Genomic DNA, 22,035 nt, shown 5'->3' on the forward strand with positions numbered 1-22,035 from the left:
TTATGACTCCAACGTGCGAAAGAAAGCGCCACCGTTACGCTGAAGGGGTACAACACAACACCGTCTATGTAACAAACAATTTCCACTCACGAAGCAAACAACACCGCTTTCGTTTCCCCGTCAATCCGCGGTTGTGCTGGACACGCGCAAAAAAGTACGCGCCGACTCGCTAAGAGAGGCCATGTTCCGTAATACCTGCTGTATAACCCACACACTTTCTACGGGTAATCAATGTAGTCTTCGAGGCTGTTGGACCACGGATAACAACAACGTGTTAAGTACAGTCATGTAAACTGCTTTTCAGGTACCATAGTCGGATATGTCTGTGCAGGTCTTTGCAAAAAGCATAAAAAGGTGGAAAGTAAAGAGCTTCGACTGGCATCTCGCTTCTTTATCCCTCGTCGGCACAGACACACCGTCTCGTAAGCAAATACAAGCGCTGTACAACCGCTCCGAAACACGCCGTTAATAATTAATTGCGTCGGGGCTTCTACTACACACGACGTTCGTCTAGAAAGAACGTTGCCGCCACGACAGCGGACTCCTTGACATGAAGGGTGAGGTCTGACGGCTATATATAAAGCGATACGGAACACGCACGCAGGATCTTCACCCACTCCCCAGTTAAGACTGTCGACGATTGTGCAAGCATCGCGACGCTCGATTAATGGGCGTCTCATTCTCATCACAGGGGAAAAAAAAAGTAACGCTCCTTTTCCGCCCTGTAGCGCCGTGACAACTGCGACGCCTGTCGATTGCACCTGCTCCTAAGTCTTGCAAAATAGTACAATGACAGCCCGGGCCGGTTCCTTCGCGAACCATTTCCGAAATAAACTACTTGCTCTTTATCAACACGAGTGTCACTACGCAATGGCTCATATAACCATTTATAGTTAGAGACGAGGGTAATTTTCAACACTGCAGTTCTCGACGGTAACACGCACCACAGCAGCAGCGACCCTGAGCGGCAATAACGCGAGTGCTGACACACATTTCCGATGCGCTGAGGAAGTTATGGGTTAACAGAAACATAACAGGCGGCGTGTCACTAAACACTGCACATGGCCGAAACCGTTTTTCCGAATCCCCGTCGGATGACGGCCGGCGGCTCCAGAGGAATAGCGACACACTACGATGGCAGACCTTCTAGAATCGGTGCCATGAGCAATGTTAATCTCCCTGCCGTTAAGCTGAGTTTACCTTATTCTGTCCGTTCAAAGTTCAAAGCAAAGCTCCCGTATGTTCACATGGTGAACCAACGAACTGCGCAGGAAATAATGTCGCAATGCAGAGACGCACAAAGGTACAACCAGCAACCAACTAAAAGATTCGCGAGTGCACTGCACGCAAAGGTCAAGCAGCATAACGACCTCTTCGACTTCCTGAAGACAATCAAGTGTTATTCGTCTTCGGGCTGCTCAACAAACAAGTAGCAGCAAAATAACTCAATATCTGGCACAAAGATGTTGCAGTAAGAGGAGGGAATCGAACTTTGGCCAAAATGAAAGGCTTCTGGAAATCGATTCAGTCTGAACCTGAAAAGCTGTCCCAATCAAGTTTTGACGAAAAAATTTCAATAGCAAGAAACTTTGCTCTAAACATGCGTCCAGCTTGGCAAAATTGCTTAGTAAGCAAGGATATAAAACACAGCAAAAAATAACTTAGTACAGAGGTCGCACAGACAGTCGAACTCTTCGATGAATAATCCTTCTTTTTTTTTTTTCGGTGATGTGAGGAGCAATTACCATGCCCGGTGCAGTGGAATACCAAAGACACACACAAGTCGACTAGAACGGAGTCTCAGGTGCAAAGAGCACGGACAAAAATCACACAGCAAACAGCTATGTCATAATTACGCTGAAAGGTGGTTAATGAGAGATATTATAAGTGTCAACACACAGTGTTTACAGTCTTCCTTGCCTGCATGGCTCGCAAGATGTGAACCGAGGATTCGGATGACATCCAGTGACCTTCGCGCAGAGTCTACACACGGCCAATGCTCTCCACAAGCCTTGCGCGCTCCCCGCCTTTATTGGCCATCGCTGCTCTCTACATGCGAGCCTCTATTCCTCTGTCCCTTCTCAAACTTGACTAGTGCCTCCTTTTGTACAGGGAGGGACTGTGTAGTAGTGCGAGACTAACGCCCCCTCTCCCCCTCAGTTTTACTTTTTAGCATTATTGCTAGTAAATCGCAATAATCCGGATACGTATATTGTTTGAAGTGCAGGAGGGCGGAAAACGAAGTGAAGAATGGTTGAACGAGAGCCTCAATTCCTAGCCGCCTTTTTGACAGAACTAGCCTTCGTCTGCAGATAGCTTTTCATGATGGTTGAAAAGACCTCTGTCGGCTGAAAATGTCCCCAAAAATCTATACAAATTCCTAAAAGTTGGTAGGATCGTCTTTTAACAGGGTATTTCGGCGCCGTGGACGTGAGACAGCGCTGCGGTCTCAAACCATTTGTGGAAGGGAACAGAAAAGGTACAAGCGGCCAGATAGACTGCCGAAGCAACAAACACAGTACTCAAGGAGGCACTGGCCCAACCGGTTCAAAATGTGCTGGCAGGTTATACCGCGCATGCGCATATCATGTTGACGATAGATGCAGGCGCACACCTTCCAGTGCGCATGCTCAGCTTGTTCGCATCGTTACCACTTTGGCGGCGAGCGTGAGTGCGCCTCCAACCAGTTTTCTGTGTATTAAATATATTTTTGCGCTCTCGCCGTAGGGGTCCCCGTATTATGAGAAATGCAAAGACGATCCAAACATTATGGATGTTTGAAAAAGTACACACGACCAAATTCGCAGTTTGTCCTCAACGACGCCACTCGTGAGATCATTCAAGCAGAGTTTTTTTTTTTTTCCTTCTTCTACCTTGCTTGCTATGTAAGCAGTCTCTAGGGACAATGTGGCAAAAATTTACGTCAATAAACTTAGTCCTGAGAATGTGATGACAGAATGTGATGACAGAAATATTGCAGAACGACGCGAAGTAAAATGCATCTGTTTAAACAGATGCATTTTACTTCGCGTCGTTCTGCAATAATTCTATTTAATCGTAAACACAGGCCAATAACAGCCAGGACTACAGCGGCCACATCACGTGCTTCAAAGCAAAATAGCCTGCGGTTTTATGAGGTGCGCAGCGTTATAGACTTGTGGAGAAGGATAAGGCGATGAAAGGGCAAAGCGACTTGCTAAACCTCTGTCGGCCCCCCTCTAGAGCTAACTGCACCTTGCGAGTCATGGCAGACAACGTAAAAAGACTATAGATAACAGCAGTACATGAAAAGGTTAGGCTGAGTCGTAAACCTCTGAATGTAGACTGAGGCAAATAAGAAAGGCTTCGTGCTTCGACGAAAAGTGAAGGGAGCAGGAGACATCAGCGTGCGTCATTGGCACTCCTACGAAGAGGTACAAAGTTGTGGGAAGAGGCTTATAATCTGGATTTACCAAAAAAAAAAAAAAAATGAAACGACTTCCGGCACTACTCACGCGACACGACTCCGGAAGCGAGAACCGCCACTGTCCACTCAAATGCAGAGACGTTTCCAAAGTGTCCGCTTATGAGAGCACTCCAGCAGCGTCCGCATTAAATAAATTTCATTAAAATCTCCACAGACTGCCCACGGAGTGTGCCGAGTGTGTACAGAGTGTCCATAGACTCTCATCAGACAGCGGAAGGGCTGAGAGGTCACTAAAGAGTCTATAGACCCGGAGTGCAACCCATTTTTCTTGTGATTACATTCGAAAGATTGGTATACGCCGACTGCGGGGTGTACGGCACTGGCACGTTATATTATACAATGTATACCTAGACATATATGTTACCTCTTTAAACCTGCATATTCAAAAAAGTTAAGAAAACAAGATAGCTCTATAGTTATGTGGTCGTTTCAATAAGACCGCGCCAAAGAACGCAGCTCACGTAACGGCGAGTTCGCGCGCAGTCAGCCCTTCTGTCTCCGTAGCGAAGGTTCGGCACGTCTATCTTCCCTCTTCTCGCGTTCATATATATGCCTATAGTGCCAAAGCGTGTCGACAGTAGTTCATATCAATTTTTTTTCTTAAATCTGAAATAACCTCAATAGGATCAAAACGTGCATATGGTATTGATAGTCAGGTGGTAAAACCATGCGCTACTAGAAACAAAGACATTTGAAACTAAACCTGTCTAAAATAAGCGATACACACTTCGTTACCTCGCTGCTCAGTGGGGAATTTTAAGCTATCTTAAAAACAAAGATTAAACATCGAGTAGTGTGGCCCCGCGCTCTAACTAAGCTTTTCTTGGGGAATGACACAGACTTAATGGACACAACTGTCACAGTATTGCCAAGCACACTTCCTTGAATGTATTCCTGGAATGTTGTAAGGCTGTGACAAGCACGTTATTACGTCTAATAAACTGGCTCTCTGCGATCGATAATAAAATTTAAAAGCTGGGCTCACCATCAATTTTGCAGGCTTTAACTATCAAATTCATGCGGTGTAGCCGTAAAGATACCAACGTTAGAATATTTGAGTTGATATTTCTGCATTACTGTATGACGCACATATTATTAGTCGAAAATGAAAATAAAATTTTCACAGGCCGCACTGAAGTGCTTCATATCTTGCACGCTATTGAAAAGAAAAATCTCAATTTACTAATTTAAGATGCCCGATATCATACCACACCTCTAAATTTTGATTGATTGGTTGGTTGATTGGTTGGTTCACAGGAAGGGAAAGGCGCAGTATCTGTCACACTTGTAGCTGTGGACACCTGAACCGCGCCGTAAGGGAAGGGGGGAAGGTGGGAGAGAAAGTGGATAGAGAGAAAGAGGAGCCGTAGTGGAGGGCTACGGAGTAATTTGGACCACCTGAGGATCTTTAACGTGCGCTGACATCGCACAGCACACGGACGCCTCTTCGTTTCGCCTCCATCGAAACGCAGCCGCCGAGGTCGGTCTTTTCACTTGAGTCTTTCTGCCCCTCAGCGTTCCTACGTCCTCTGTTTTCACACGAAGTTCTTTGCATCAGAGTAGCTAGCTTCGGGCAAGGCCCCTGGGGCCATGTTTTACTCTTACTCACCTAACACAGCACGAATAGCTTATTTTGCGCTCAAAAGGGCGAAACAATGATTTAAACGCGAGAAACCAGATCAGAAAAGCCGCGAAAGGCATGTTTTGATTACTTGTGCGATATGATGCGCCTTCGCGCGGAGTTATTGGGCTTCCACGAATAAACACAAAATGGTTTCGTCTCTTAATCAAGCGAAGAATCTGCAAAAGCAAGCCTAATCAGTTATTGTTCACTTCGAGCAGACTAGTTGTTTGCTAAGCACTCGCCATAAAATACGCCGTAAGAAACAGGCTGCGAAAGTTTTAAAAATAAAACCGTGATTGTGACTTTGTGCTGCATCGCTTAAAGACCTTTCAAACTGCAACCTTGAAAGGTGTGCGTAGTCGTTAAAGTCGAAGGTTATAGCCATCAGTTTAGTCAAATCTTTCAAAGCTATAGATAAAGTAACACATTAATCTCATAAAACTCCCATCGGACGGGCACGTCGAAAACATGGTATACGGAGGTACTTACATAAAATCACGGGCTACCCAGCAGCAAAGACACCAAAATATATATATTTTTTAAAGAAAATGTGCACCATGTCTCTCATAGATTAAATGCGGTTAATGGACGCTAAACACCGGTGGTCACATTGTACCAAGACATGGACCCTGCCGTGCAGGCACATTTTGGGGCACAAACGCCACCTTATCACCAGTCCTCAACGTTAGGTTTGGTTTTTGCTATTGCCTTAGTGACGGGAGACAGAAGGGCCCCAATATATCCGCGCTTGCCCTCCAAGGTGTAGTCTCTGAAAGCTCGAGACAGAGCCCACACGTGCTCTTTCCGGCCTCGTGATTGCAAACCCTAGAGCGCACAGCCAGCGATGCGGCTGTGGACTTCCACAAATTTCAACCGTGTAAGCAGCCGCCGCAGACACTATACAGCCACGCACCAATGAAATCGGCATCCTCCGTGTCTATTTGAAAGAAGGCAACAGTCACTGGAAGCGGTTACAACCTAAAGGGGATGTTTTTACGTTGGTGTTGGAGTGGGAGGATAGCGCTGGTGTAAACTGTCAAGCTCAGAGCACATGCAACGCAAGTGAATCAGAAAGTAAAAGGTGAAACACCCATCGCCGTAGTTGAGCTGGTATACAGCACTGCAAGCGGAAGCAGTGAGTTCAAGCCCAAATCGACGAATTTCAATCGATCTACCTTCTGTGAAATTGCGCCCTAAAGCCCATAAAGAACTTATTTCCAATTTTATTGGATCCCAACACAAGAATCTCATGTTGACGTTTCATTTGTGGTTCTTTTTGTGCTCATGTTCATTTCATGTTACATTTTATACGCTTTTCTGTGCCTTCTTTTTGTTTGTGAATAGCCCCTCCTGCTTGGGCCAAAGTATTGGCCTGCAGTATTACTAAATAAAAAAAAAAGTAAGATTTCCAACCGTTTTCCACAATGACTGTTGACTCTTTTCACACATAATTAATCAGAGTTTTACCTCCTTGCTTGTGTCTGCTCAGGAACACCGCACTTTGTTGCTGCTTACAAATCTCAATCAAATACATCACACTTGTCGGAGCATTAATCAATATGGTTTTTGCCTTCAAGTCAAGTTTCTCGACCGTGTTAGGTCAGTGGCTGCACGCACTACGCTTTGGAAACACGCGCCCGGGCCTTGTCACGTGGTAGTAGTGAAGAAACGCACTCGCACCGCGCTCGTCGCGAGCGAGTCAATCATGGAAGACTGCTGCCCAGCTATCAGCCAGCAGCGATGGTGTCGAAAACCCTTTTTCCTAATTTACATATCAAGTAAAGGTTCTTATACCGCACCGCCCAAGAGTCAAACTAGCCGTAACGGTCTCATCTTCTGATTGCACGTTATGCAGCAGTACGCCTGAAGACCGATAAAAATTCCCGAACACCGAACTAATGCACCCCCTTCTCGACGAAAGCCTAAACACGGCCTTGACACGCTGGACCACAAGGTGCATTGGCAATGAATATATGCCGCGATGACACGCCTAAATTCTAATATATGAACGCGTCTGAAAGTCCCTAGGAGGTACGCGTTTTTCCCTGTGATCGTTAGAACTTAAACTTAGCGACAATGTGAGTACTTTGTAATGGAATCCTTGAGAGTGAATATTTGGAGAACTCTGAAATAACCCCATCAGCAAAGGTGCAGCCGCGGTTTCGGAAAGTCAGCTCATTTTACCAGCCTACATTAATTGCAGACGGGAAAAGGTTCCGTACTCGACTCTCATAAGCGAAATACGCACCAAACTCTGAGAATGAGTTTATCTCCGCGCTTTCTCTCAATATTGTCTGCTTCGAATAAAACTGAACGCAGGTTTCGTGTCCTTTTTGTGCGCCTGTGTTTCTCTCTCTCTCTCTCTTCCATTATTCACAAAGGTTCGCACTGTCCACTCCACTATAATAGCCGCTTCGTAGACATATCGTACTTGTCGTGTTTGGCTTGCTTTTGTCAGACCACATCATGCACCGTATAGAAATTTAAGGAAAGGGAAGTTAGATCACAGAGACCAACGCAGCGGAGATACACAAGTGCAGAGAGCGAACGCCCACTGTCACTTCTTTTCAGTTTGGGAGCAACCAAAACTAAGAGCAAGCCTCGCTTTAACTGCTGCTGTACTCCACTTATTACATCCCAAAAAAAATGACATGCGGAGATTAGACGAAAAAATATAAGGGCGTTTTGAAGCCCCGCAAGGCAATTTTAAAAGAAGTGGATTGAAACGACCACTAAGGTCACAAGGTGTTTAAAGGAATTCTATAAACTTATTATGAACCAAGTTAAACTTGCTCCTCAAAATAGTTTCTATTACAAAACGTTCCGCTTATATTAAAACCATTGACCACTCCTTTCCGAAACTTGTAGAAAATAGGAGCTTCTCGGTGGTCAGAACGAAGCGGAGTAATTCATCGGCTGTAGTCTCACACTCACGACTGATCACGTAACTGCGCAAAAACTTACGCGTTATCTTTTACCCTATGTCATGAGTGTTAAGTGTAGGTACTTATGTGTATACTCGCTTTGCTTTTGTTTCATGGTCGAAACTGAATTCGAAAAGGGTGCTTTTCGTCTCAGCTTAGGCTTACTGAGACATGTAGTCTTCCTTTCATTTCATGAAGCTTAATGCTGCATGCACTGTGTGCAACGACGGAGGGCCAATAAACTGTTTTCATTTCCGCAAATGTTAGGAAAATGTCTGCGCCACTACATGAATGAAAAATCTTGGCTATCTAAGGTCCGGGGTTTTCGGCAGATTAATGCCACTAATGCACTGCATGTATCACGTGATATAACATTTTGCATTATGCAGCCAATTTGTCAACCAGGCTGAAATTCAACTTGATAACAATGGCTACCAGTAAAATAGGTAATTGTTACAGCAAAGCCGAATTACTCCTTCCGTGTTTCGTTTTTGTCAAAGCCATCCCGAAAGCCCTTTTTTTTTTTTTTCAACTGCTATCAGTTAAGACAAATTGTGTAGTCTGCTGAATTATTCACTCCAGAACAATTTGCTTTTTTTTTTTATTTCGACATACCACGAAGGATTGTTACGTTATAACACATGATCGTGTCCTCAAGTTAATATACTAACTAGGAAACCAACATTTAATCACAGTGCAAGAAATACTGTTAATTTGCAAAAATTTTGCAGTGAAATAATTAACCTTTTGAGAGATTTACTCATTTTACTAAGACTTCTAGAAAAGCATTGTCCGCACTCAGGCACCACTGGCACTGTGGAATTTCGTACGCCTGGTTTTCCTGAGAAGTGTCATTGTTTACCACCACGTTTCCTCCGACTCATACAATTTACGTAGTTCTAAGTTCACAAAAATTGATTCATAAATCGGCGGTGAAATTTATCTCAACAGTTCTACGAGTGAAATATCTTTTTCTGCAAGCACGCGAAACGGTTGTAAGCTGCAGCCCTACAAAAACACCAATCAACTTTCATCCTACATATGCGAAATATGTTACGAAAGTATATCACTGCTGCTCAGAACAAAAATTGGCACATGTTTCTACTCCACAACTCTACACTATTACGGGCACTCGGAAACGCCATTTTTAAATTAGCTGCGATAGAATTAGAACAGTGTATCTGATGCAGAAGTTGGAATAAAACATTTACTTTAAAATACCAACGCCTCATTTCTTTCCAGCAACTAGCAGTTAGGTACTAATATAGGATCACAAACCCAACCTTTTCTCTGGTCCCTTATTTTCCCTCGCGAAACGAAATTGTGCTGCATACGCACAAAACATCCATAAAGTTAGGATATGTTGGAGTGTAATTTTAAAAGAAGAACCGAAATATTCCAGTACATCACCACAAAGTCATGCCTGCGATAATCTATCAACGTAGAAACTGTGTGCAGAAAGGCGTTTTTCGTATCCAGTTATCTTCCTAATGGACGGCCAATTCATTAGTATAATTCGCCTGCTGCAAACTTCAAGAACAAAACAATGGCTCACAAAGACAGGTTTGCCAAATACTCACGCTCCTTTTTTGAGATTTCAGAAAGTCTTACTGGAACATATCTACCAAATTGTGGTTGCATTTTTCTTCTTGAAAACGATAAATAAGACACTGCAGCACATGGATCACCATACGGTTTCCACCGAGGACATCTAAATAATTTATAATATATTCATTTGTGTTTATAATGCAATGTATTAAGACTGATTGATTTGCACCTAGATGTTAGGAAAACATTCAAAATGTAGTCTGCACACATGGCTCGGTGTTTAAAAAAGCAACCAGCAGATAACAGCTATGCTCAAAAGTACAAGTGCTTAATATAAAAAGGTTTAGCTGAGATCAATGCTAGCAAGAAATTCTCAATTCGCATTATCCAGGTACTTTACGTTAAAAAAACAATTATCGCAAATGCAGAGTATGGCATTCATTCAATGATTCTAAATGTACATTTTGAAAAAATAAATAAGACTTCAGTTTTGTTTTGTTTTTTTTCACTACCTTCAGCTTCTTTTATTATTCCTTTCGTATTATACGCTCTTTTAGCGAAGGACGTTTGTCATGCCAGAAGATGCTTGGCGGACAATGTACGGTTCAAACGGCTGCTGCTCGCACATATTCTCCTTCCTCGCCTCAGATAAGAAATATCTCATCAGAGCCCAGGTACGGGCTAATGTACAGAAACGAAAGATTAAATTAAAATTACAAAATATCGGTGTCGGCTGGAAATTTTCAAATGGGCAGATCATGAAACCACAGTGCCCGCTATCCTCTTCACTATAGGAAGAAAAAAAAAAAAGCAGCACGCATTTTTTTTTTTTTTTCTGGCAACCCGTATCGAACGAGGGAATATATCAGTGCGACGTGCGGGCTACTGTGGAGCTTGGTTATCTCTAAGCAGCGATAAAGGAAGCTCTTCGGTGCCTGGTTGCGGTAAAAAATAGTCGACCCCCAGTTTTCCCTGTCCTCGTTTGTAGTCTGTAACTTCGATGAAAATGGCACCTGAGTCTCGTACACTTTAGAATCACGATTTTAACCATTGGACGAACGGCCACGGCTGGCAAAATCAAGCAAAAAGCGGCTCTCGCTGCTCTATTTACGCCTGTACAACTGGCGCGCACATATTTCAATCACAAGAAGCAGCGGGGCAAGATGTCGCGTGTAAATACGATGAATACCAGGTACACGAGTTCAGCACTTTGCCAAAACATCACGAGAACGGAAGTGCTGAAGTTTCTGCTGAAACAATCTACATGCTCAGTGCTTCAGATAAGCATGAAATCGCACTGCGGCGTTCTGCGTCCAATCTTAGACGCTGGTATACGAAACCAGCTATTTAAAAGCCAACGCGCAATGCTTAAGCTTATAGTGTTGGAATGTTGAGACCGCTTTTCATACTGACAAGTACCAAAAGATAGCTCACTTGCTTTTTCCTTGATGCATGTGTGTCTCTCGTGAAAGATGTCCATGAGAACCATGGTACGACAGACACTGCAACCCACAAATGATTGAGCACAGCCCATCCCTCTCACTCGCACTAAACGATCACAAGTGGTTCCCAGTTGGTGCGACTGCGGAGGTACACATTCGTGAAAACGCGACTTCGCACGCCGCCGCTACGTTTACCTCTCCGTTAGGAGGATCGTTAAGCTAAGAGAGGGCTCCGAAGCGGTCCTATGGCCCTACGAGCGTATGAGTAGATTATAAACTGCTCCTTTCAATATTGTTTCAGAAACAACGTCGATTGTTATGCTCTGGCTTTCTCAGTGAAAGCAGGGGCGTCACCGGCGCTTATTCCCTAATCGACGGTATAGGGCTCGGCGACCCACTGCGCGCGACACCTAGCGGTACTTAGCAGTATCCATCACGCCAGTACAGTCTTCCGTGCGTCTCGGTGGTACCCAAAACGGGTCGGTCGCCTCGTACCAAAAGACGCATCTGTCATGCACATTCTCGCAGGCGGTTGGAGCGACAAGTTGCGCTTGAGAAAGGTTTGATCACGGAAGAAGGACAAGGAGCAAGCGAGGTCAAGGTCACGTCGATTAACAACGAGCTCAGTGGTGGAAATACAACACTACGTAATGTTTGGATCAGGTGAAAGCGACGTTGACAAGACGATCACTAGGGACAAAGAACGGTGGCTCTCCCATCCAGCTGAATATGTGAGTGACGTCATGACGCGCGCAGCGCCACCTACATAGGCAGGCGGCTGACGCCATCTTCTAAGGGCGCGAGATGTCGAAAATGGCCAATTATAACTGTCTTAGAGTCTGAATAAAAGCAAGTCTTATGTCTTTAGGTGACTACGCGCTGCACTGAATAAAACATTAGGGTCATCATCATCGAAAAACATTTTTCTTCCTTATGAGCCACCGGATCCCGACAGAGCAGGACACAGACTATAGCGTATCGACTCTCGTCAGCGACTATCGTGGCAGTGACACGCGGTGACTAATGCAGACCCCCAAAAGACACGAACAGACAACCCTTATTCTGGATTGACGAGTCTGAAAAAGGCGCCATCACTACACACGCGTGACATGCGCGTACAATAACAGCACGAAAAGAAGATCCCCGCGCTAGGCTTAACGCCCGCAGCCTACATTCATCCATTAGCATTATGTTTTCTCTCCTTATTTTTTACAGGTATAAACACGCAGCTCTTCCTTTTTTTTTTTTTTCGCACGTTCCAGCTTCAGACAATTGGGTCATCTCATGGTAACTGTACTCTGCGGCAGCCAATTCTGCTTTTCCATGGAGGAAGGAAAGCATAGGAGAGGCCCTGGCGTCATTTTTTTTTTTTAAGCCGGCGCGACCGCGCCGCGACCGGACGCTACAACGTCTCTCCTCCTCCTTTACCCAGTCTCCACGACGCTCACGTACCTAGGGCCCTTAGCAACGCTGTTGCTAGTGGTCCGAGTTTTCATAGCAACAGCGTCGCCGTTGCTAATGGCCCGACTTGTCTAACCCTAAATTTTGACGTCACTTCCGCCACATTTGCTCCAATGCATTGGGAATGGCAAGGGCCTCTTCTAAGTTGTTTCCTTCCTCCATGTGCTTTTCGATGTCATTCCCCTCGCAGGCCATTATTGGATTAAAGGACTCGCAGTCACCTCAACATTCCTTATCGAACAGTGTCATTTCGTCAACGGAGCGGCGATAACAAGGACACTCCTGCGGACTTCAGCGGGCATAGTGAGGGGTCGAAGGTGTATGGCAACCCTGCGGCGAGTCGGAACATGAGACAAACGATGAAAAGGGGGGCTGAAGAAAGGGTTGAACAGGAACGCGGAGTGCCGGCCACCACATGTCCTCGTGTGACCATCACGTGTTCCGCACCGTCTGGCTGTACGAGTTGGTGGCCGTCGACCTGCCGTCCTCCGACTTCCAGCGCGCGTTGTCGGAGGTCCGATGGACCAGCGGCGCAGACTCGCTCTCCGAACGGCTCTGCTTGAAGCGCCGCGCCGGCGCCTGTGGCAGCTGCTGTTGCTGCTGCAGCTGGTGGAAGCGGCTGGGCCGCGGTGCGGCGCTGCTGCTCCAATCTGCGGGGTGGGTGCAAGCCAACCGAGTCAGCGCACCGCCGGGCTACTCGCTACCGCGGCAGAACTGCACGACCACCATCGGGTAGCCGAGCGGCGATAACTGACTTTTGGCATGCAGTGATTACGACCTGCACAGAAGATGGCATATCCGGCATATGATTTCAGGTTTAAGCGGTAGAGCTGAAGGTGTCGACTTTTCAGCGAAGATGTATTAAGAATGTAAATTTCCCAGTTAATGTTCAACAAGGTGCAACCACCTTGGACTTCTAGGCTGTGCTGTGCCATCTCATTTGCCTCATATCACCTGGTGCCCCAATTTTTCCCTATGTGCCAAACATCACCAAAAATAGTCTGTCTTGTAATGTCCATGAAAAACTATGGTCCTGGGTTAGACAGCATTAATCCCTGGAATATTAAACTCATCGCTCTAACGATTCCTCATGTCACTTCCCCTATTATTAATTCAATGTTTATTAATGGCATTTTTTTTTTTCAGATCAACTTAAGTTAGGCAAAATAGTGGCGGTGTTTAAAAAAGTGACCGAACTATAATGGTTAATTATCGTCGGATAGCAATACTGCCTTTCTTTAGCAAAGTATTTCAGAAACTTATGGTAACTGGCTAATATCAAATTCAGTCTTCTAACATCTCTTAAGTTTGGTTTTATACCAAACTATTTCACTGAGATTGCACGAATTGAATTGACTGATTCAATAAAGCCTTCATTAGACAACGGCCAGTTTGCTGGAGTAGTTTTCGCTAAAGCGTTTGCTACTGTTAACCATAACATCCCTTTTCAAAAACAAGATCCTCTCTAGGAATTTGCAATACTCCTTTAAATTTAATACGCAGCTACCTTGCTGACAGACTTCAAGTTCAGTTTTCTAATACTATTTCTAACGCAGCCATTATTAAATGTGGTATTCTTTGTGGGTCTATTTTACAGCCACACCTTTTTCTTCCTAATGACCTCCCAAACTGTCTCACTAATTCCAACTGCATACTCTATGGTGGTTATGCGCCTATATGTTCCAGTGATATCGATATTTCTAGCCTAGAATCTATATTACGCGAAGAGCTCCATCAAACTGAGCGGTGGTGCGAGAGCATTCTACCTCAAATTGATCCTCAGACAACTAGTTTCATTGTGCTTCATTCTAGCAATAAAAATTATCAATAACCCCACAGATCTATTTTATTACTAACATTATTTATAAATCAGATACCGCCACTTTTCTTGGAACTGTCCTTGACTCTAAATGTTCGATACCCATATTCAATCTGTAACCTATAAAATTGCCTTTGGAATTCGTGCATTATTTAAAACACGTCCTTATATATTTTCATCTACTCATACATAGTCACTTCATTTATTGCTTATCATCGTGAAGAATACAACAAAAACCTTTCGTGTCTTCGCCATTTGCAAAATCAAGCCATCCGAATCCTTTCGACCTTCAACTTAAGCTTAGTTTAGCAATACTTTTACATCGTGCCCGTAATTATGAACTTAAGCTAAATTGTTCTGACCTCCTTCACCTGTCAGACACTAAAATAACATCTAAAAGTTCACACTAATTATTGTAAGCAACCAGTGCTGTTTTCATCGATATTCATCTGGAATGCTTACCGCATTAATTTGAAATTATTACGCACTTAATGCTCATTACATCCGTCATTGAAGATGTACTTAATAACCACGTCATCATAGTGAATGCTGTCCTATCTAAGGCGAATATCTGATATATTATGACCCTCTCCGATCAATTTGGCTTCATGAGATGTTTACGTTGTAGTTTTTCTTGTATCATTGATAACATTCTTTTCCTATGTTATTCCGTGCCTATGTTAGCGACGACTCTGTTATTATTGTTTACAATTGCTTTGTATACTTCTCTGTGCACGTGGTGACAACGAATGTTCATGCATTACTTGCAATTTTTATTTTGCACAGCTAATTTCTTGCTGTGCACGTCTTTCCCTGTTTTCTTTCGCTGCCTTACCTTTCAATTTTGATTTATATATTCACTCACAGAATGTCTCCTCAATAGTTATTACCTTGGGACCTTCTTTTGTAGAATTTTATCGACATGTTTATATGCACCACATGAAGACAAACAAAAATCAAATCGAAATCAATGCAGCCAAAATTCAATTTAGCTAAGGTTGTGGTGTGGTACGTACTCTGCGGTATAGCTTTCCTAGAAAGCTGCACAGTCGAAACCTCCTCCTTTTTCAACGCAACATAATATAGACACTACTCAAAATTAAGTGTTCCCTTGCAAAATACAGTGCACTAGTATTACTTGCTGCTTAAAGCATAACTCTAATATGCACATTTTCAGCATCAGAGATGTCCGACATCACGCTTGCATACCCCAGTATTGATGGGCTCAAATATTTTGGTGTGCTTAGTTACATGGGGCTTCCACAGATGGTGGCAGCTGCACAAGCAATGAAACGAACCTTATTCGCGGAATGACACTGTTGCAGGCGCTGCTCTGTCCCTGTACCCTGTAAAGTGTTTTATTTTTGTTTATTAAATTTATTTAAATTTATTTCAGTCAAGATTAGCCGGCTGGCCACCATTGAGATCGATGAGTCATGCTCTAAATGCTAGCACTCTAGAACAAATATACTCTCGTACAATTCTAGGACGGCGCACAACTCAGGCGGCACTAATCATTGGTTCAACATTGGCATAATGTTTGTAATACACTGGTCCTATGCTGGTCGGACACGGGCATCGCTGTACAAATATTGGTACTATGTTGGTCATACTTATTCTATGTTGGCCAAACATTGTTATCACAGGATCAACATTGGTGCCATTTTGGTGATACTGTGGTCCTATGTTAGCCGGGCAGTGTATCACAGTAACAATATTGGTCCTGTATTGATAATTTAGTGGCCTTATGATGGCTGGGCATTGTTACAACATTAATAATTTTAGTTCTGTGATGGTAATACACTGGTCCTATGTTGGCCGGGCCCTGTCGATGCATTACCAATATTGGGTCAATGCATTGGGCTGTCTGGGAAGGTTTCAGGCAACAGGTGAACAAGGGAGTGTTTAGCTACGACGTTATAGACGCAGCCTGTGCCAACGTTTCTCGCAAGGTAATAGCTCAGCAACTGGAAAATAAAAAGCGGCAGAAGTGCTGTGACTGCGCGCACACCTACCTGTAGAGGAGAATGAAGAGCTCCTGACTGGACCCTGTGGCGTCAGCGGCCGACACTCGGCTAGAACTTGCTCTCGGCAGTGCTTGTGTGCGTTGATCCCACACTCTGCGCCGCGTCGAAAAACCATTCACATCGACTCACTCCGAACATCAGGCACTTGACACTTTCAACTTTATTGACAAGCCAATCCGAATTAGCAGGAACAGGGCTGAGTATATGATCAGGACTTATACATGCTTCTGGGTATAAACAATAGTATGGGCGTTTGGTCCAGAAAATTTGTCTGAAACGTCTGGGAGCCTGCTGCAGCCACCTGTGAGGAGAAAGTGCTCTGCGCCCTCTATCCTCCTCCCTTTCCCACGTGGGCTGGGAGGGGGGGGGGGGGGGGTGGAGGGGAACTGGTTTGACCGATAAGGTATATAAAAGCAAGCCGCCCGATTGTCAGAGTTTTTCGTCCTTCATCTTCCTGGTTGTCTCTCCTGTTACCCTGCTGTCGGCCGCAACTTCCCTTACCGCAGCCCCGGACGGCAGCCATGTAAAGAATAAACTACCCGTTTGTTCTTATTCCCCGCCTCTGTCTGTCTGCGTCTCTCGCCGACAAACTTACGCGCAAACAATTACAAAGGGTGTTTTGCGGTATTCAACGTTATTGGACTAGAAGTTCTTTGCATCAGGACAGGGAACATTTATGGCTGGCTAAATGACGCAGCCTTCACGATGGGACTCTATAGCGAATGTTACTGTAAGAATTATTTTTGTTTAACCACAGTAATGTGCTGTAATCACGAAGAAATTTAGGGTCGATTCCAGCTTCTAAACGAGTACACTTATGAAACGCAAGCTCGCCCATAAAAACACGAAACTGATGCGTCGCTTACTTTTGCACTTGAAGCCTTGCTTGATTAAGCCCCAAAGCTGGAAGAAAAGAGAACACAGTGTCAGCCAACTAGTAGGAGTCACCATAAGAATGAATGCTTCATTATATCATCTACTGAATTCTAAGACCATCCCAGAAACTGGCCGCACTCCCACAGTAGTATAGTAAACCAGCTGGTCAGGAGCTGTTGGAGCTGCTAGGCACCTTCGTCAGCTAGCTTTCAAAAGCTGACTCAGATGAACACCATTTTTTATGAGCAGTGCTTTTAGAAAGCTAAGCCCGTTCAGTCGCAATCTTCTGGGGTCAGTTCCTTAGAGCTCTTACCAAAGGACACATGCCAGTAAGTCGCTGAAATCCTCGTCAACCTCGACGAAGCAAAGGACGTATTCTATATGTAGGGACATGCATGCTTCGAAGCAAGCCGGCATAATGGCCACCAATACCAGCAATCTGCAATGGCATTGATGCGCATGCATATTCATGCTTTTCTCGGTGAAAGCACCTCCCAACGCATCAACCCTTCACTGTACGATAAGCGTCATGCCTTCTATTGCGAAATTTCTCGACAGCTGCTCTCGACCCCTGTCTGCTGCACGTAGGCGGCACGTACGTTTTTGTTGCGAAAGCAACACTACGCTAGTCGTCGAGCCATTTCGCGTGGCACAGCGTGGGCCAAGCTGCGCATGCGCGAGGAGTCGCGTGACGTCACAGACAGCAGCTGGTGTGTCGGAGCTGCAGTGGTGGCCGCGTTCCGCCGCGCGCTCCGTTGGTGCCGGTGAAGTGACGTCATAACCACAGCCAGCGCTAGCTGCGCATCGGTGGCTCCGTTATTTGTGCGGGAAGAGGTATGTGTGGTGTATATACAGCTAGGGGCGCGCGGCCGGAATTGACCAACTATGGAGAAGGAGAGCCCGACCGCTGCTCAGCGGCGCAGAAGAGCGAAGAGTTAGTCATGCAGCTGTTGCCTTCGCAACTCATGTTTAACCGAAGCTAAACCACTGTCATTTTTTTTTCTCTTCAATTAGTAAGTCTAGTTAACTTTTTAAGACGGCATCCAGTACCTACTGCCCCACAAGGTGCTGCAATAGGAGGACACATGTCCGCAAAGCTGTAATGGGTTGAAACACGAAGTTCTCGCACGCGTGTCTAGTCTCGATCAGCGCAAGTTGCAGCACTCCAGGCGCGTACGCAACCCACTCCAAGAAGCAGTGCAGATTTGATATTCCACAAGAGTTTCACAGCTGGATGGCAATAAAACATTTTTCCGAGATCACTGTAGAATCTGCACTGGAGAAATGCGTAAGCCTGAGCGTTGCTGTGTCCGCGAAATGTGTCAGCGGAATTCCGCGAGTGACAGATACTGCGTTTTTCTTTTTCAGTAAACCAATTATAGAACGCCGGTGAACTTTGAAGCGTTCAACGGAACGCTAGTTGTGTCCGACAAGGGGCGGGCGATGTGCCGTGTGCAGCAGTAGCGCTGATTCTGCAGTGCTCTCGGAATTTTTCAGATTTTAGTTGGTTGATTGCCTCTTTTTACACAGTTTTTAATCATTTCCGCCCATTTGTGCACGCAAATCATGCGCGCCTTTCCAGCTCGTTCACGTTCAAACATTTTAAACTTCAGCCACCGGAAGTTAGGCCTACGTCATCGGAAGTCAAGTAACTCGACATTACTCCTCCCGGCTATTTCTACGTCTGATTGATGTAATTGGCTGCAATTATTTAACTAACTAACCCACATCAGCCATTTTGTTTCTTGCGCACCTTTCCGTGATGCTATTCTGAACATACCATTATTTTTTCGATGTACCAACTAGTTCCTCTTCAACAGCGCCGACAACGTCATATGCACGCAAAACCGGCCTACATAGCCAAACAATGCTTGCGCATTAAAAAAGAGTGAAAGCGAGTACAAAACGTTCGTAGGGTCAGGTTTGGGGCTGTGCGTCTCGATCTATATATTCAGCTCCTATGGAACATAAGCATCAGCACTATAACACTAACGTGCGTGCCGAAAAGAAAAACTGGGAAAAAAAAATCTTGGCTCGTGCCCCTATGTGCCACAGGCTTAGTCTAAATAGGCGTGTTCAAACAATACCAAAGCTTAATTGCATTGCACATTTAGAATGTGATATCATCAGACTTCGGCGCGGCCTAAATCTGCTTCCCCCTTAGCCCTGCTTGCAGCATAAAGCTTAGTTTGAGCAACCACCGAAACTTCATCTTAAACAACATACCTCCGCGGTCGCCCTCTCAATAATAATAATAATAATAATAATAATAATAATAATAATAATAATAATAATAATAATAATAATAATAATAATAATAATTGGTTCCTAAGAAAGATAAGGCGCAGTATTTGTCACATTTGCTCTGTGTACACCTGAGCCACGCCGTAAGGGAAGGGAGGAAGGTGAGAGTGAACGCGTAGAAAGAGAAAAAGGAGACGTAGTGGAGGGCTACGGTGAAATTTTGACAACCTGGGGCATGTATGGGGAAACGTGCATTGACATCGCACAGCACTCGGACGTCTCTCCGTATCGCCTCCATCGAAACGCAGCGGGCGGCGGGCGGGATTCGCCCTCTCAACTGTGCTGGTATTTTCCGCTATAAGGCATAGACACATGCAGTGTTAGTTCTGGCTCACTTTCAACCTGGTAACACGGTTGTGTCTACGCAAGTTCGCACACAACCAAAGATACCGAGCTCGCCATCGCACTAGGCCATGTCATGCACACCTTCTAATAGGCGAACTTCAACACAGAACGCCGGGCGCCGGGCGCTGCCGGGTTTTTCTGCGACGAGGCTTTCAATGCTAATAACAAATGCGAAAAAGAATTCTTCACATCAAACGGGGAAAAAATCAGGAATAAACAAAACATTATTTGTCCGAAGCGTTACAACTAATTGTGAATGCGACTGTGCGTACCAGACAAAAATTTCAGGGACCAGTAAAGTGTGATGAGGCGAATTTGTAGCGCAACGTTTGTTGAGTCTTACGCGCAGCATATCGGCGAGCGCCGCGAGATAATGGCGCCCCCTCTGACGTCACTGATCACGCCACTTGTCGCGCCACCTGTTGCGCTGTAGTGGTACCATTAACGTCATGGGATAGCTTTGATGACGTCAAATGGTTAACCAATAAATTGCAAATGATTAAATAATTATTCTAGGATGTTAATTTATTTCATTCATTCTAATAAAATTTAATTAGTTAATCGATTAATTTGCTCTGTAAATTCATCTGTATTGACGTTCGATTGCTAACCAAGTCAGAGAAAAATATATAAATTTTTCTGTTGTTACGACAGTTTCTGTGCGGTTTTTAACAGGAAATTAAGCTGTTGTGACAACAGAACGTTCTGTAGTCACATCAGAAATTTCTGTAGTTACAACAGAAATGAGCTACAGAACTATAGGCAACAGAAATACACTACAGAAAAACTACAGTTACAAGAAATCTGACGTTTACGACAGAACTACAAAATATTTGTCGTATATTCGACACGCCCTACTGAAAAAATTGTATGAGGCAATAACCTCACATTTTCTCACGCAGTCTCACTCAGTTCACGTAAGAAATCACATACAAGTCGCATACAATTGCGCAAGGTCTCATAGTTTCTTGTACATAAACATAAATTATTGAAGATATTATATGATGATCTGCACCGTATAAGAGTTTATGTGATTTGATGAAATTGTGTGAGGTTATTGCCCCATATAACTTTTCATTTTTCAGTAGGGCGGTTCTGTAGTTTTTTTCGACTGGGAACCGATGGTTTTTTTGTTTATGATGGCGTCAATTGATTGACAGATTGAGTGTGACACTTTCTGCGGACGAACGGACGCACGCAAGGACGCACACTCATGAGCCTATAAAGGCTTTCGCCTTAGAAGAAAAAGCGTTTTCTCCGGCGTCGCCAATGTGGTTACAGTGTATACAGAGGAGTGAAGCTCACCAGGCCGGTGCAGTGTATGCAGAAGGTGGGCCGGAAATAGGTGGTCTCGTGGAAGTCGTGTCGAAACATGGCCCAGTTTGAGCGTAGCAGGAAGCGCCGGATGTCGTGTCGGCTCAGCAGCCGCCGCTGGCAGTCTTCGGGCACAAGACCCCGCAGAGCGGGAAAGCGGCCCGTCACCGCGGCCACGTCTTCCAGACTCAGGTACCCGTCGCGATCCGTGTCGTACTCGTGGAACACCTCCTGCACAGTGCCCCGTGTGAAACCCGTCAGCCGGCTGAAAACCAGAGGTGACCCAATCTTAATTATCTGCCTTCTAGAAGTAGAAAAGCCTGGTGAGGGATCTTCACCGGCCGTTCTCATACCACTGATTCCACAGAACGCGCCAATATCCGCGCTCTTTCGAACCACCTCCCTTTTAACTCTGTAGTTTTCCCCCTGACCTAGCTACAATGGCGTTCCAAAATGTGTCTAGCACATGCTTCTTTCAGGAACTTCGGCTGACTCGCACTGTATTCTCAGGTCAAAACGTATACCCTATTCCTGTCATCCAAACAGCCACTATAACTACTACAAACGCACTGCACGCATGGCTGGCCAGGCAAGCCAGGTGTGCGAAGCAGCACACCATGCAGTTATTGTTGGCACGGCTGAATGAATGCGATTGTGGAATGAGCGTGGCATCAAACTAGGCGCCGCATGGCTGCCGCAGCGTTGCTCAAAGTTTCACAGCTAGGCATCTCGCAACAACGAACAAGACGTACTTTGTATAGCGACACCGTGCGGACGCCGAAGAGTACCAGGCTGACAAAATATCAGTGCCAAAGCCTTTTTAATGCGAAAACATTAACAGTGCCATTGTCCGCCGACTGAAGCCTCTTCCACATGTCAAGGGGC

At 45.0% G+C, this 22,035-nt stretch overlaps 1 protein-coding gene across 7 annotated transcripts in view; it reads right to left on the minus strand.

Annotated features, from left to right (window-relative positions):
- Positions 1-3,446: 3,446 nt before the first annotated feature.
- Positions 3,447-22,035, minus strand: part of LOC146173213 (ras guanyl-releasing protein 3-like) — a 91,203-nt gene continuing 72,614 nt past the window's right edge. For 6 of the 7 annotated variants that reach the window (XM_084584492.1, XM_084584489.1, XM_084584487.1 and 3 more), the window contains exons 12-15: positions 21,142-21,381; positions 17,178-17,214; positions 16,300-16,404; positions 3,447-13,115 (exon numbers count right to left, since the gene is read on the minus strand). In XM_084584492.1, coding sequence (XP_084440618.1) covers positions 12,898-13,115; positions 16,300-16,404; positions 17,178-17,214; positions 21,142-21,381 — 600 coding nt within the window. In that variant the 3' untranslated portion in view covers positions 3,447-12,897. Of the gene's footprint in view, positions 13,244-16,299; positions 16,405-17,177; positions 17,215-21,141; positions 21,382-22,035 lie in introns of all 7 variants that reach the window. The other variant, XM_084584493.1, reaches the window with a different exon arrangement.

Source organism: Amblyomma maculatum, chromosome 11 (assembly GCF_055883805.1).
Source record: "Amblyomma maculatum isolate TAMU_Amacu chromosome 11, ASM5588380v1, whole genome shotgun sequence".
NCBI lineage: Eukaryota > Metazoa > Arthropoda > Arachnida > Ixodida > Ixodidae > Amblyomma > Amblyomma maculatum.